Here is a 15,603-nt window from a genome sequence, read left to right on the forward strand (position 1 = left end):
GTCAGGTGGAGCGAATTCCTATCACAGTTCCAATTCGCTATCAAGTCAGTGCCTGGGAAGAGAACGGAAAACCTGACTCACTCACACGAAGATCACAAGACTTGCCGAAAGATGAAAATGACGACCGCATCCAGTACCAACAACAGTCGCTGCTTAAGCCTTGCAACGTAGACTCCTCCGTACAAGAACAACTAAAGCTTGACCCCGAGCTCTCAGAACTCTTTGCCAATCTCTCCTGGGAACAAGAAATTGCACTATGTCCCGCCATTCTTGACGAAATTCAGCCAGAACCAATCAACCACAGAATCACAAGACTTCTAGACAAGGGCTATGAGGAGGACGAATGGTGGATGAAAATCAGGACGAGATGCTCAAACCCCATGGCACTCCTCACTCGAAGGAAGTTTCTATCGGAATGCATGATAAACGAAGGCCGATTATATTTCCGAGAGAGGCTATACGTACCCGCAGGCGAACTACGGACCCTTCTCACTCAACTCGCCCACGACAGCGTCGAATCAGGCCACCCGGAAAAACAAGCTATACGAACTCATTTCACGCTCTTATTGGTGGCCAAGGCTTAGCGCCGATACGAAACAATTCACACGCAATTGCCACGGATGCCTGAGGAACAAGACCTCCGGTTACGGTACCAGGGGACGTTGAAACCGCTCCCAGTTCCTTGCAAAGATGGAGGGACTTGTCCGTTGACTTCATTGGCCCAATTCAGCGCACAGCTCGTGGATTCAACGCAATCATGGTGGTAGTCGATAGGCTGTCAAAGGACAGACATTTCACGCCTTGCAAGACCGACATGAAAGCACATGACTTGGCAACGCTCTTCGTACGAGATGTCTGGAAACTCCATGGACTACCGGATTCAATCGTATCTGATAGAGGACCACTGTTTGTCTCGGAATTCTGGAAAGCGGTTTGCCACCGCCTACAGATCAATATCAGCCTCTCCACAGCATATCACCCCGAAACTGACGGCCAGACGGAAAACGCTAACTCATTTCTCGAACAATACCTTCGCCAGTATGGTAGCTTTGCTCAGGACGACTGGGACGAGTGGCTCCCATTGGCCGAATTCGCAGCCCGTAACGTTGTTAGCGATTCAACGGGAATGTCTCCATTTTTTGCGAACACAGGCTACCACCCCCGAATGAGCTTTGGTCCCCCTCGCGCAATACCACTCGCGGCATCCAAAGACCTGGCAGAACGCTGCAACGAGGGGAACGAATTTGTCGCCAAGATGCAAGAAATCACTGATCTACTTCGGACAAACCTGCTCTCAGCTCAAGCCTCACAAGAACAGTTCGCCAACGCAAATAGATCACCGGCGCCAGCGTACCGAGTTGGAGACATGGTGCTACTTAGCACACGCAACATCGATTCGGCCAGACCCATCCCCAAACTAGATCATAAGTTCATTGGCCCTTTTCGAATCGAGCGCGTGCTCAACCTCACTCCTACCAACTGAAGTTGCCACATGAATTAGACTCAATTCACAATTCATTCCACGCCAACCTCCTACGACCGTCACCAAACGACCCGCTCCCCGGCCAATACAACACACCGCCCCACCAATAACGCTAGATGCAAAGGGAGAAACTCTGGGCGATTGAAGCAATACTGGACTCGAAACGCACAAAACAGAAAGGCTTCCAGTACCATATACTATGGAGAGCTTCGACCTTGAGCAGGCAACATGGGAACCACTACACAACGTCGTCAACGCTCACATCGCCATCAGAGACTTCGAGAAGCACAGCAAAAACAAACCCAGACCCACGAAACAAGAAGTGCAAAATGCTCGCCTACAGGCTCAGCAAGACGTGGAAGAATCAGAAGCGATGGAGTAAGGGAGGCCCATGTGTGAGGAACGATCATGTGACTTTCATACTTTATGAAATGTCTCACTTTGATTCATGTAAATAGCGAAAGTCAGAGTCTTCCTTAGGAACCTCCTTCTCTCTTCGTAGACAATCACTTTACCCAAGTCGCACCCGACCTTGTTCGTGCACTTGTACCGTCACATATACCGAGTTCGTTGATACTCACCAGCAAGTCAAGTGCCTCCTGCCCTTATCGGAAGAGATTGTCGCGCTCTATCAACTACGGAAGGTTCTGAAGCCGTTTAAAGACCACACTCTGAAAGTCTCCGAAGCTATGCCGCAGATCTCACAAAGTCTCGATATCTATTGGGATTTGGAAGCTCTCCTTGATGATGTAGTCGAAGGGGTTGGCGACTTTTCAGACCTTGATATGTCCATTCGAAACACCTTCTCGAAGGGCAAAGCAAAACACGTTACATATATGAAGAAGCTTGACGATCAAATGATGCTATTCGCAGCTCACATCCTGGATCCGCGGTATAAAGCTCACCAACTAGAAATGATGGTACCGGATCAATACTCTGAGATTATGGCTAAAGTCAAGAAGTATTTCAGAACGGAGTGGCCGGAGCTAGCAACATTGGATGCCACAAACTCATCTATGAGCCAATCCAGACCAGCTGAGCGTCCTCAAGGAGTCTCCATTGCGCAGTGGAGAGCCATCCAAATGAAGAAGGCGAAGGAGGCGGAGGCGGGCGCGGCGATCCCTATTTCGGAGCTTGAACGGTGGTTTGCAACTTCCCGAATAGAGTTCGACGAGTCTATTGCAAAGTCTCCAGACTTCTTACGGAAGTGGTGGAAAGAACACAAGGAGGAGTGGCCACTTTGGCTGCGGCGGCGCGTGATCTCCTCTCTGTCCCTGGCTCTGAAGTTGACGTGGAACGCCTCTTCAGTGGTTGTAGAGACGAATTCGGTATCCGCCGTCACGCTTTGAAGGCAGATACAGCGCGAGTACTAACACTTCTACGGAGTGCTTATACTCAGGAAGATAAGATCGATCAGGCGTTGATCAAGGCGGCCATGGAGTATGACATCTTGCCCTTCGCTAATAGTATTATTTGGAGACCAGACCACATTCCGGGAATGCTGGTAAATGGTATGAATATACCCTCATTGTTTGTGTGTAATGCTAATCTGCGTTCAGGCGAGAATCCTCCTCCTAAACCCCCTGCTCCGGCGGAAGTTCCACCGAGGGTCCTACCGAGGCTCCCACCGAACCTCCCACCCCCAAACCTCTTGCTTCCCAAGCCAATAAGTCTGCGATATCAACCCCTTGTCTAGGTACAATGGAGGCTTCGGAGGATTGAGGCTCTACGAGTGTGTAACCGTGCACAATGGCGATTCGAACGCGTTGTACCGACGCATTTTGAGGATTCGGCAGAGCTTTTGAAAGTGCTTATTTTCAGCGATTTGCCTAGGACATGCGGATCAGTATTTATGTAAGTTAATTTTTGTGGTATTCGGGATTATCAAGACACTTCTCAGAGGGCTATAAAACTATATACTACTTATTGGAGTTTTGAGGTATTTTGCAATCGCTTAGGTACACACCAAATTCACTTCGTTTAGGGATCCCTTCAAACCATTCATGAATGGCCTGAATTGGCCCAAACCCAACTTGAATCGCGAAAATTGGAGCTTGAAGATTTTGAATCGAGATCCCAAAAATTCAATTCATTTGATTCATCCTTCATTCAAAATCTTCAAAAAATTCACCTTCGTATATCACCCCTACCCACCGTTCATCATTGTTTCGGGCAAGTGCCACCTCTCGACCTGGTACGAGGACAGCGATATACCGCGAGACTGGGTGATCTCCACGTCTGATAACGGTTGGACCACAAATGAGAGAGGCCTGGAATGGATTCGACATTTTGACAGGCACACCAAACCGCGCTCTTCGGCCAACTATCGCCTCCTCATCCTTGACGGCCATGAAAGTCACCACTCGACGGACTTCGAGCTCTACTGCAAGGGGAACAACATCGTCACGCTCTGTATGCCTCCTCATTCTTCTCATATACTCCAGCCTCTGGATGTTGGATGTTTTGGCCCGCTCAAGCAAGCGTATGGCCGGCAAATCGAGAAGAAGATGAGGGCCGGTACAAGCCACATCACCAAAGAGGACTTCTTTCCCGCGTTTTTCGCGGCATTCCAGGAGGCAATGACAGAAAGAACATCCAGTCAGGTTTTCGAGGGGCAGGAATTGCTCCGCTTGACCCTGACGCTGTGATTTCCCGCCTGGATGTGAAGCCACGGACGCCGACACCCTCGGAAGAGGGTCACGGAAGACCCGAACCCTGGGTTTCTAAGACGCCAAACAACCTGACTGAAGCGAGCTCCCAGACGGATTTTATCAAGGGGCGAATCTCTCGTCATCAGAATAGCTCGCCGACATCTATTTATGAAGCTGTCGACCGGCTTTCGAAGGGGCGCGGGAATCATGCATCAGATTGCCCTGCTTAAGTCTGAAAACCGGATCCTTCGAGAGGAGAATGAGATACTCAGCCGGCGTGGAAAGGCCAAAAGTCGCGTCTCCGAAAGGAGGGAGCATGACACTATCCGAGGACAGGATCTGCAGGCTCAGAACGAGATGGATGCGCAGTTGAGGCAGGAAATGAGGCAAAATGGCGGTCGCAAGTCGAGGAGAGTAGTGAAGGAACAGCGCTGTGGCGTCTGTGGCAAGACAGGACATAACGCACGAAATTGTGAGATAGTAGTGGAAATGTCTGAGGAAGACGACTCCGATTGATTTCAAATGATTCCAGGTGTTTTGGTTGATTTAGGGACTAGTTATATGCACAACAGTAGTAGTAGTAGTAGTAGTATTGATTACCGTCTGGGACATCCCTATAAGGGCAAAAGACGTGCTAGGCTAGGTATAGTACAAGATGGGGATGCTCGTCGGAGACCCGTCGCGCGTTCCTTACTTCTACTCCCCTATCTAGCAATTCTTGGACTCTGTGGCCGCTCGGATTCTCAGGTCCCTTCCCCCGTCAGCGGGTTCCGGGCACGGCGGCGAAGCCGTAATAGTCAGTCTTCGGTCAGAGCCGGGTGACTGAAAGCCCACGCAGTCAGCTGGGCCGTAGGCCCACAGGAGCCTACGGGCAGAAAACATAGAAAAGAGAGTTGTACATATTAGGTTGGAGGTTGCCTCGAGCTAGTGGCGGTGGCAGATCCGATCAAAGAATTCTGCCTCCGTTACTAGCCCGAGGAACCGGTCAAATCCCTTCCTAGTGCCTGGTTGATAGCCTTGCCCGCCGTGGGGCTGGCCTTAGGCGGTGTCGAGTACCTACCTTCCGGCAGTAGAAGGTGTGTCGGTGATTTTCTCCTCCCGCAAGAGCATTCGATCCGGGCCTCTTCGTGGTTAAACCTCTCGTGGTAGTCGGCGAAGTCCCCGTGCCCGCTCCTCGCAGCGAGCAGGTGATGGAGGTGCTCTCGTTTGGTGTGCCGCTCCGGGGGCACCGAGCGAGGCCTTGAGCTCTAGGCTCTTGTAGCTGCTCGGGGCCCCGCGGCCCACCAGTCCTGGAAGTCGCGCCTGGCCGCAGCCTTGGCCTGTCTCTTGATGTTCGCGTAGGTCGGCGATCTGTCCGGACCCTCGGCCCGGCAGCCCTCCTTTGCTAGCTGGTCGGCCCGCTCGTTGCCGGCGATCCCCGTATGGCCGGGGCACCAACGCGTGCTGACATCTCCGTGTCGAGCCGCGGCCTCAGCGAACTTCTCCGCAGCCGCTTGCGACGAGATCGATGGGCTGCCTCGTATGGCTCTTATAGCCGCAGTGTTATCAAGGCAGACGACTATCGGCCACTGCTGGTCCGGGGTTCTGGGGGACCACGTGAGTGCCGCTCGAAGCCCCTCGAGGGCGCCTTCCACCTCTGCGTCGTAGACCTCAGCGAGTAGGACCCGACCGCTGCCGTAGGTCACTTCGCTGGGGCCTAGCCACACTGAGTACCCATACCCGCAGGCGCCGTCTTCGCTCTGCGAGCCGTCAGTGTAGACGATGAGGGTATCTTCAGGGCATACCCGGAGCCACGAGTGGAAGTCTCGAGCCGCCTGCGTTTTGTCTACGCCCCTGTCGGGTCGGGCTGAGGGGTGCTGGGGAGAAGTCGGGGCCTCGGGCATGGGCCGTCATTTGGTGAAGACGCAGGAGTCTCGAGGCGTGCTGCTTCTGGGCCGCGCGAGGGGCCCGCATACCGTGCCTCTTCATTAGCTCCCGGCCAGGCGTTGGGAGGATGCTCATACGGGGGGTCAAGGGGTGCCGCTCATCTAGGGAGCGTAGACGGACCGCGGCGCGTCTCTGGGCGTCTGCGAGGAGCAGCGTGGCAGGGGGGATGCCGGTCTCTCGGTGGAGGGCCACAATCGGCATGGTACACCAGACGGGCGCGATAGCGCGCATTGCGACGTTTAAGGTCAGCTGGATCCTATTCTTCAGGTAGGTGATCCGCGACGGAACTAAGCGGGCAGTCCCCACACAGGCCGAAGCGCCCCGGGTACCATACATGGGCGCCGTATAAAGGATCGGGAGGACGCAGGCCGTGACCGCATGCCGTGTCGACCGGGAGGATTCCGCGCCGGGTGTTTGAGAGGTTCTGGAGGAACCCTGCGGCCGTCATCGCCTTCGCGGCCCACTTCTCCACATGCGTGCGGAATGAGAGCTTTCTGTCGTACCAGACGCCGAGCCAGCGCAGGTCCTGCTGTGGCTCCTTTCTACGGACCCGTGCCAGACCGACGGCAGGTCCCCTTTGTATCTCGGTCTCGTGAAGTGGATGACTTCTGTCTTGCCCGGGTCGAACACTACGCCATTATCGGCTCCCCACTGGATGAGCTCACCCGCGGCGTGGCCCGGGCGGCCGTCTCCTGTAGGGACCGGCCCCGGATCAGGGTGGCCACGTCATCTGCGTAGCCGAAGCGCGAGTTCGGTTCCCCTGTCGAGTAGATGGGCACTGTATAGAGGAGGAAGAGAATCGGGGAGGCCGGGGAGCCCTGTGGCAGCCCGCACGTCAGGGGGGTTGTCGGCGTCGTTATATCCTCGAGCCGTATTCTGGCCGATCTCTGCTCCATAAAGCAGCCTGCCCACCGGACCAGGTTTGTTGGCCAGCCCTGTTCCCGTAGGCGTAGGAGGAGCCGGTTCCGCAGAACCGTGTCAAAGGCGCCCTGTATATCCATCGTGATTAGCGTGGCGACTTTCCCCTCGGTGAGGGCCGTCTCCGCGTCGTGGAGCAATGCTAGCGCTAGGTCGAGCGCTGAACGTTTGGGCAGGGCACCCGCATGCTGGCTGTGGATGACTCGTTGTGTGATCGCAGCCCAGGCTGGCGCCGGGCTATTAGGCGTTCGAGTCCCTTGCCGAGGCAAGCTAGGAGAAAATCGGCCTCCAGCCTCTCGGAATAGACAGGTCCCTCTTGCCAGGCTTAGGGATCATTACGACCTCTGCTGCGCGGAAACAGGCGGGGTGGTAGCCCACGTGTAGGCAGCCTTCATATAGTTCCCTCACCGCCTCGCCGATGTGGTTCCAGACGCGACGCAGCATTCGGACCGTGATGCCGTCGATCCCCGGGAGGTGTTGCCCGTAGAGGTGCAGGCGCATGCCGCATCCGCGAGCGTGACGCTGCAGTCGAGAGTCCTCCTGGGGCCAGCACCTCTGGGGCCCAGGGGTCCGGGATGTCGTCCGCGGCCCCGCGCCTTTCTAGGATCTCGACTCGGAGCGCGTTTGCCTTTTCCGTCTGGGTCTCGAAGACCTGGTCGCCTACCTGTATAGGCGGGGCCCGGAACGGGCTCGGTTTCCTCGACCACCGCATGATCTTATAGATATCCTGGTTGCTCTCGGCGCCTTCTAGAACAGTCTGCCAGAAATGTCTCTTAGCCCGCCGTACCGCCCGGCGCAGCTCCCGCCGGGCAGTCTGGACCTCTCTGCCGTGCCCTGTGGGGTAGATCCGCCGCATAGCTCTTAGTTCGGCCGCTGCACCGCGCACTGATCGTTCCACCATGGGGTGCCTCTCGCGTTCTTCCTGGGCCGTCGGCCCGCTGCGTCGGCCGCCTCTTGGAGTAGGCGAGACAGCGCCTCGGCCAGCCTCTCCAGGCCTCTGGGCTCAACGGCCAGCCGGGGTAGTGCTGTGGCCCCAGCCCGCACAAGTTCCTCGAATCGCTTCATTTCTTCCTCGGAGCTTACCCTTGGTCTAGCTATCGTCCTTGGGGAATCCGCCGGGGAGCGTAATGCTGATCGTGTAATGGTCCGAGCCGGTATGAAGGTGCTCTTCGATAAGCGCGTCCGCAGAGGGATATTGGCAAAGGCTAGATCAATGGTATTTCCGCGGGCGTGTGTGGCCTCGCCTGGCGTGGTGAGCAGTCCGAGCCCCTTGTCGGCCGCCCACTGGGCGATGTCCTTTCCGTTCCTCGCACTCCGGGCTCCAGGCTGCCAGGAGAAATGACAGGCGTTGAAGTCGCCCGCGATGAGGCATCTCTCGGGGACGTCCTGCTGGTGGAGGAGGTAGTCGAGTGGCTCGGGTGTCTTCGCGTGTCGATAGAAGTTGATAATAAGGGTGCTGTTTACCCGGAGCCACAGGATATCACGCGTAGGGCGGGGCAGAGTTGCTCTGCCCGTATATCTGGGTGGTTCCGGACATACGAGATCACTCTCGGGCCTGATCCGGTTCCCAGGCGCGTTCTGGGGCGAATGCGTGGAAGGAGCGGTGCGTCTGGGTCCTGCAGGCTCCGCCTTCTTTTCTATCCAAACGTTCGGTTCCTGGATGAGCACGACGTCGTAGTTTTCTGCTTCCGCTAGTCGTAGGGCTATGCTATGATAGGCCCCTATTTTGGCCACGTTGGCCTGGAGAACTCGGATCGTCCTCCTGTCGCGAGTTGTTAGTGTTGGGGGCCTATTGTTCATAGGGGTCCAGGGATACGTTTCGTCGGCGCCTCTTCATAGGAGACTCGGATCTGTCTTCCTGTGGTGGAGGAGCGTTGTGGAGTCTGGCGCCTGCGCGCTGGTGGGGGACAGCCGCTGGGGTCGACATTGCTGCTGCTGTTGCTGCTGCTGTTGCTGCTGCTGGTCCTGTTGCTTGCCTAGGCGGGCCTCGGCAGCTCTCATGCAGGGCGATGGGGTCGGTCCTTGGGAGGGTTGGGGGGAGGCGGTCGCCGTGGCCCGTTCGAGCTCCATATTGGCTTGCCGGTATAGCTGAGAGCCGATCTTCCTTACGGCGTACTTCTCGATCTTGGAGAGCCGCACGAGTTGGCCGTGAGAGCGCCTAGGTCTGGCAGGGCACTCCTTATGGTCTGCCGGGAAGGGCCCGGAACAGTTCGCGCACCTCTCCGGCTGCTTGCAGTCGTTATCGCGATGGTCTTTCCCGCCGCATCGTCGGCAGGCTTGTTTTCGGTCGCAGGCGTAGCGGGGTGATAATCCCAACAGGTGTCGCACTGCGCGGCCGGGCGGTCTTGGCGATCAGTCGGGCTAGTCGGCTGGTGCCGAAGAGCCGCCATCTCCTCTGTATCGCCGCCTGAAAGGACACAATCATTGTCACAGTGGGCTGGTCGGAGCTTTCGGAGTATCTCTTAGCAATGTGCACATCAATTGGTTCGGCACCTGTCTGGAGCTTGATCTCTTCTTTGATAGCTTGGTCATAGTCCACGGCGGCCCCCCAGATATCCGTGAGCTGCCTGGGGCAGTCGGCCACAGCGTACGTGTGCCACTTCTGGAAGCCTTCAACCGCCACGGCCCCGAGGCGGGCCGCCCAGTCGTCCTGCCGTTCCACAAGCAGGTCCCTCGCCTCCCGGTCTGAGGCCCGTATAGCCCATCCAGTCTTAACCCGGGCGATCTGTGGCATGCGTTCTGTCCCTAGGTTGAGAGTCTTAGCTACGTGAGCTCTGATGGCATGCCCCTGATAGCCCCATGCTGGGGACTTGTCGTCGAGCCGCACGAAGACACGCAGGTCATCTTTAGGCGGCTGGACCGGAGGCGCCTTCCGGGGCTTCGGGCCGAGGCGTGCCGGCAGGGGAGCCCTTGTCTGTGCCATCCCTTCTGGGCCATAGCGGCGTAGGTCGGTGCGGTCCCGTCTCTGCCGTGGCGGTTGTTGACATTCTGACCGGCGCGTGTGGGCGCGCCGTTGAGCGCGTCGTCCCAGTAGCTAATGAAGCCGCGCGAGAATTCCTTCGCGAAGCTGAGCTCGTGGCCCGAGTTGAACTGGGCAGCCGTCTTGTCGAAGGCGGTGCAGAATGCGCGGAAGACGGCCAGCTTTGCCTGTTGTGCTTCCATCTGGTTGGCGATAAGTCTCTCTGCCGCGTGGGCAACCGTTACTGCTGGGCCTTGAGTCTCGGGCAGGTCGTCCGGCTCGTCGGTCTCGGTTTCGTCTGCTGCGTCTCCCATTACAGCATCTGGCTGGTCGGTGTCGGTGTGGGCATTGTCGCTGTTCGTGGAGCCGAATGGAGAGTCGTCGGGTTGCTGTGCGCGTCGTGGCAACAGTAATTCGGCAAGACCCGCGCGTGGGGCCTGCCGGAGGAGCGCTTCTCTAGCTCCTGGGGCGTTCGTGGAGTCATCGGCTCTTGTTCCTGGGGCGGCAGTCGCGCCTGGTCCGCGGGGTTGGGTGCCATCGCCGCCCTCAGCTTGCGCTGAGCGTGGTGTTAAACGCCCTTGTTAGCGGATGTGTGTTGTGTACAGCGAAGTCCTTAACAGATGGTGCCAAGAAAGTAAGAATACAAGGGAGTGCTTATATGCACAACAGGTTACGCTATGTGCACAGCAAAAAGTGGAGTAGTGTGGTTTGGTGGCGCAGGAGCGCCGATACCGCAAATTTGAACTGGCCCAAGGGCTCTTCCACCTCTGCGAAGTACGTATCGCATCTTAGTGCGATTTTTGCCCTCAAAACACCACGTATTGCAACCGGCGTCGCTTCCACCGCCAGTATTATGGAGTCGGTTTATTGCCGCGAATTCGATACCAAAGAGGCTGCCCAAGCTGCCTGTCACGCCGTCGCCAAGGCCCAAGGCTTCGCCTTAGTCATACGATCGGGGAGGGCCAGCGCCTGCTATATGACTTGCTCAAAGGCAGGCGAGTATCGCGATAACACTGACCCGGGCGCCCACAAGACGAAAAGCCGGCCTAATCAGTCCACGCAGAGGTCAGGATGCCCCTTCCGCCTAACCGTTAAGAAGAGCCGTACTAGTGGCGCCTGGACCCCAGTGCCGTCTCCCTCCTCACGCGACCACGACCACCCTTTTACGCCTGCTGTCACGCACAGTGGTTATCGCGCAGAGCTCATCGCCGAGCATCACGGTCATATCGTTGGCCTCTATAATACTGGTCTCAAGCCGTTCCAAATTGCTACCCACCTGCGCGGCCTAGCCCTCATCAAGAACCCCGACCTTAAGTTCATAACGGGCAGCATATCCGCAACGCTATTGCTGCCTACCGCGTCAGGAGCTCGCTGGCCGCACGCCCTTCAATTCCTCTACGATCAGCTCAAGGACTTATCCCTCGGCTTCTTCTTCCGCGATACACGCGACCAGGAAGGGCGGCTGACCGGCCTCTTCATCGCACCGCGCACCGGCATTGAGCTTTGGCGGCGTTTTCCAAATATTCTCCTTTTGGACTGCACGTACAAGACCAATAGGTTCAAGATGCCTCTTCTCAATACGTGTGGATCAACCTCAGAAAAGAAGACCTTCTCTGTAGCCTCTGTCTTCCTTAGCGGAGAGGCAGAGCCGCAATACCGCTGGGCGCTGCAATGCCTACTTGACCTAGCAGCAGAGGAAGGCATTCCATTGCCTCGGGTCATAGTCACTGACCGTGAGCTTGCCCTCATGAACGCCCTTGTTTCCTTCTCAGAGCTTGCACCAGTAATTCACTTATTATGCCGCTGGCATATCAACAAGAACGTTCTTGCCCAAAGCAAGCAATACTTTCCTAAGGCAACAAAGGACGGCAACCGCGTTATCCGTGCCCCTACATTCACGGCCTTCCTGAAAGAGTGGAACGAGCTCATCAACGCGCCTGATGAAGCTACATACGATATACGACTTCAGGCGTTCACGGCTCCAGACCATCACCCAAAGGCGGCAGTGGATTATGCGGTAAATACATGGCTCAAGCTCTGGAAGGATAAAATTGTGTTATATTGCGTTGACCGTCACCGTCATCTTGGCCGTACGACGACGTCTATCCTTGAGGGCATGCATGCCACGATGAAGAAGTTCCTATGGTCGTCGACAGGTGATTTGACCTCCGTTTTGCAGCGTTTCCAAGCCTTCTGGGAGCATCAGTCAGACGAGATCCTCAATTTACAGCAGGCGGCTATACATAAGGTATCAACTTCTACCCTTCAGCCGATCTTTGCGAAAATCCGGCCAAATCTCTCTTCCTGGGCGGTACGGAAAATAGGGATCGAATTCCGTGCTGTGGGCAGAAACGTTGCTACAGATGACCGGGCACAGCAGCCGCCGCCTGGCAGTTGTGATCCTCTCCATCACTGTAGCTTTAAGTCCAGCCTTGGCTTGCCATGCCGTCACGATATCTTCAAGCGGCTCAAGGATGCCCGTGGCGCCGGCGTTGGTGCCCGTGGCGCCGGCGTTGGTGCCCGTGGCGCTATTCCTTTCGAAATGACCGACGTTGACGAGTTCTGGCATCGCGAGCGGCAGCTTCGGGGCTCGAGCCCTAACGACGCTCCACTCGATCCACTACCCGTACGCGGTAAAGGCCGGCCAAAGGGCTCATCCAACCTCGAGAAAGGTGCCTGCAGCACAAGGCGTAAACCCTCTGCACATGAGATCGTTGAGAGGATCGAGCGTGCCGAGGCTATAAGGCCACCGCTGTCAACAGCGCCGGCGGCACTCACAAGCACGAAAAAACACGAGGCTGACAGCAAGGCTGGCGGCAAAGGCAGGGGCAGGGGCAGCAGCACCGCTGTTAACGCCGCCGATGTGACGAGGCAGGCGTTGGAATACATTTACGCTAATGGCGACTCATACGAGCCAGGCACAGAGATGCCACGGGCATATCAGCGGCACCGCACGCCTGACTCTGACAATGAGCTTGCCGGCGCAGGCGAGACGCAGGGCACAATTCACTGTTATCAGGCCACGCAGCAGGCTACGCAGTGGAATACGCAGCGGATTACGATGCCTTCAACCCATCGCGGTCACAAAGAAGAGGATACAGAGGATGAAGATGACCCCCTAGCCGATTTTGATATGATGGACGAGGAGATGGAGGAAGAGGAGTGTTTAAGGGAGGAATTACATAAGGAAGGCCTCTTATAGCTACCGTCATTGCCATCGCCTTTTAATTGACGAAAGGACGCTCCGTACGACTCTAAGAATGTGCCTCTACTGTATGTATTGATGCATCTCGGCCAGCTTCAATTTGCCGCATCAACTTACAGCTGGCCTTGCTTGAGCGCGCCTTTAGGTCACGGCACGATGAATCAGGTCGAGCTGGCGGCACAGTATCAGGAAAGCAATCGCTTACTTCCGGTTCAATGTCAACCGTGCCACCAGATCTTTGCCAGTCTCAAGGAAAGTAGTTAATGGGCCGAGGCGAACTTCCACACTGGGTTCTGCGTCGCCTACCGTCTCTTCCAAGTCCGCCCCCGGCCCCCCGCCATTTGGATGTCCCCGTCCCCGAAACCGGTGAGCATGCTTCGCGCCGCTGCACACGATCGGTTCCATGGGCCGCGGCTATGTTTTGTATGCCCTGGATCAATTTCACCCTCTCTTTGGAGGCACATGTCTGCTGGGACTTTATAGCCTTAACCTGATCCTGTGGCGGTACTGCGGCCCCGGAAATCACTCGCCCTGGCATGTTTATCCGCCTCTCCCCACGTTCGAGCATTGCGGTGGCCTGGAGCTCGGCCGTTGAGCATAGCGCTGATTGCTGGACGCGGCCGAGTTGCTGCATCATTGCTGTAAGTTCCGGCGATCCCGCCGTGATCTGGTTCGCGTCGGCTGCACTTCTAATGACGTCGATGAGACGCGTAGCGTTTCCGACGTCCCTGGATTGGTACACTGATGCGGTCTCTTCGTCCGCCTGACCCCCTCCCGCCTCGTCGACCTCCTCGACATGTGCGCCCGTGTGATCTCCGCCGCCGGATGATGCTGTCCATTGCTTGGCATCGCGCCTGGCGTCTTCGGCCGACCGCCGAAGCAATTGCACGTTATCGACGAGGCACGAGATTCTCCGGGGCAGCAGCCCTCGTGCCCGCACCCATATGTCGTTGATCCTCTTACTCCGTCGCAGGGCCTGGCGCCCTCCCGCGGACTCCTCCCCCTTCGGCTTCAACTTCGGCTTCAGCCGGCCAGATTACCCCGCCGCAGAAGCGTCCCTATCCTGAGTCTGCCGACACGCCGACCAAGAGGCCCCGCGTGCTGCGGCGTGCCCTGAACCCTTCCTCGTCGGCCGACGATGGAAGGTCTGCCACTCAACCATTCTCCATTTCAGCTGCCTCCTCTTCTTCCGAGACGGAAACAACCAACCAGCGTCCTGCCTCCGGGAACGCTTCAGGGCCTGCACTTGATTCGATTGTCGCATGCCCATCAGAAGCACCCGCCCGACCACATCGAGGTCGGCATCCAAGCAAGAAGCTTGTGGAAATGGAATAACTACATCACCTATTAGTTTCTCGCAATATATCCAACCAAGATGGAACTTGGGGTAGTGGAATAACTACATCGCATAAAGTTTTGTGCAATATTCTCAGCGGATAGAACAGTCCAATATCCCAAGCCTACTCGTCAGCGGAAATGTGAACCCAGCTACTACCTATGTAGCAACACTCCATCCACAACTTCTGGTGCCGTCCCGCTTTGCTTCCAGACTCTTCGCGTCTGTCGTCCTTCCCTCGGCACGCATGCCTTTGTGTGCTACTGCATAACATTCTAGCATGGCTCTTCACTCCCACCTTTGTTCCGCATATTTTACACAACCTAACCTCCGTGCAGCAACTACTGCCGGTACGTCCCAAAATTTCCTCACGCATCCCAGCTTCATTACCTGCATCATCACTTGCATTTCCTGCCTCATCTTGAACTTGCACTCTTTTCCACCATGTTAACTCCAACCTCAAACTTTCGTTCCTCAAGGCTCTTTGCGCAACCCCTGATGGGTTGCCTCACCTGTTGGTCAAGTTGGTCAGATTAAGGCCAAAATCGGGCGTCCCAGAATGAGCTTGACGTCCAATCACATCCCTCAAGGTTGGATGATTGGAAGCCGGTGGCTTGCTTCATCAAGACTAGTCGAGCGGTAAAATTCAGTGATCGTGAAGCGGTCTGGCGATTGGAGAGCGCAATAAATATTGCACATCTGATCTGCTTTTACCCTGTCGCGTCTGTTTCGTGTTTGTCGGCGGGGGGCAAGGTGAACTGAGAAAAGGCTTCAACGTCAAGTTCTGCCTAGCAGAGAGTATGGGAAGTGTGACCAGATGCTACCCTAAAGACATGAGATGAAAGCTACGCAGAGGCTCGTTCTGCCCTGGCAACACTTTGATATCTCGTAAGAGCTAGATGGTTTGTAAAATTGAGCAAGAACGCATCCCGCCGTTTAATCAGCGATTGACTCGTTGTAAGTAGGCCAGGAATTACGTTAATGGTCAAACGTCCAAGTTTAGACAAGTCACACTCGTCACACTGATGGTGACACTGATAGTGCGCGACGCTCGCACTGAACTATGGGGCAGTTTGACGGGAGCCGCACTGAACCAGCAGTGTGGCGGGGGGAAGCCTCACTGAA

At 56.2% G+C, this 15,603-nt stretch overlaps 3 protein-coding genes across 3 annotated transcripts; 2 read left to right on the plus strand and 1 right to left on the minus strand.

The window, feature by feature from the left end:
- Positions 1-814: 814 nt before the first annotated feature.
- HRG_11707 (integrase core domain-containing protein) lies at positions 815-1,483 on the plus strand (the record flags this gene model as incomplete). The annotated part of the gene is made up of 1 exon (XM_044870177.1): positions 815-1,483. One exon carries the CDS (start codon positions 815-817, stop codon positions 1,481-1,483), a length of 669 nt encoding a protein of 222 aa, XP_044714672.1.
- A 2,003-nt stretch (positions 1,484-3,486) lies between these two features.
- Positions 3,487-4,210, plus strand: HRG_11708 (DDE superfamily endonuclease domain-containing protein; the record flags this gene model as incomplete). The annotated part of the gene is made up of 5 exons (XM_044870178.1): positions 3,487-3,618; positions 3,661-3,779; positions 3,840-4,000; positions 4,057-4,059; positions 4,152-4,210. 5 exons carry the CDS (start codon positions 3,487-3,489, stop codon positions 4,208-4,210), a joined length of 474 nt encoding a protein of 157 aa, XP_044714673.1.
- An 892-nt stretch (positions 4,211-5,102) lies between these two features.
- On the minus strand, positions 5,103-10,251 carry HRG_11709 (reverse transcriptase (RNA-dependent DNA polymerase) domain-containing protein; the record flags this gene model as incomplete). The annotated part of the gene is made up of 13 exons (XM_044870179.1): positions 5,103-5,150; positions 5,195-5,255; positions 5,419-5,905; positions 5,982-6,347; positions 6,564-6,672; positions 6,726-7,215; positions 7,265-7,302; positions 7,357-7,533; positions 7,643-7,802; positions 7,865-8,740; positions 9,197-9,254; positions 9,307-9,723; positions 9,972-10,251. 13 exons carry the CDS (start codon positions 10,249-10,251, stop codon positions 5,103-5,105), a joined length of 3,567 nt encoding a protein of 1,188 aa, XP_044714674.1.
- Positions 10,252-15,603: the final 5,352 nt, after the last annotated feature.

Source organism: Hirsutella rhossiliensis (genome assembly GCF_020360975.1).
Source record: "Hirsutella rhossiliensis strain HR02 chromosome Unknown scaffold00022, whole genome shotgun sequence".
In the NCBI taxonomy this organism is placed as follows: Eukaryota; Fungi; Ascomycota; class Sordariomycetes; order Hypocreales; family Ophiocordycipitaceae; genus Hirsutella; species Hirsutella rhossiliensis.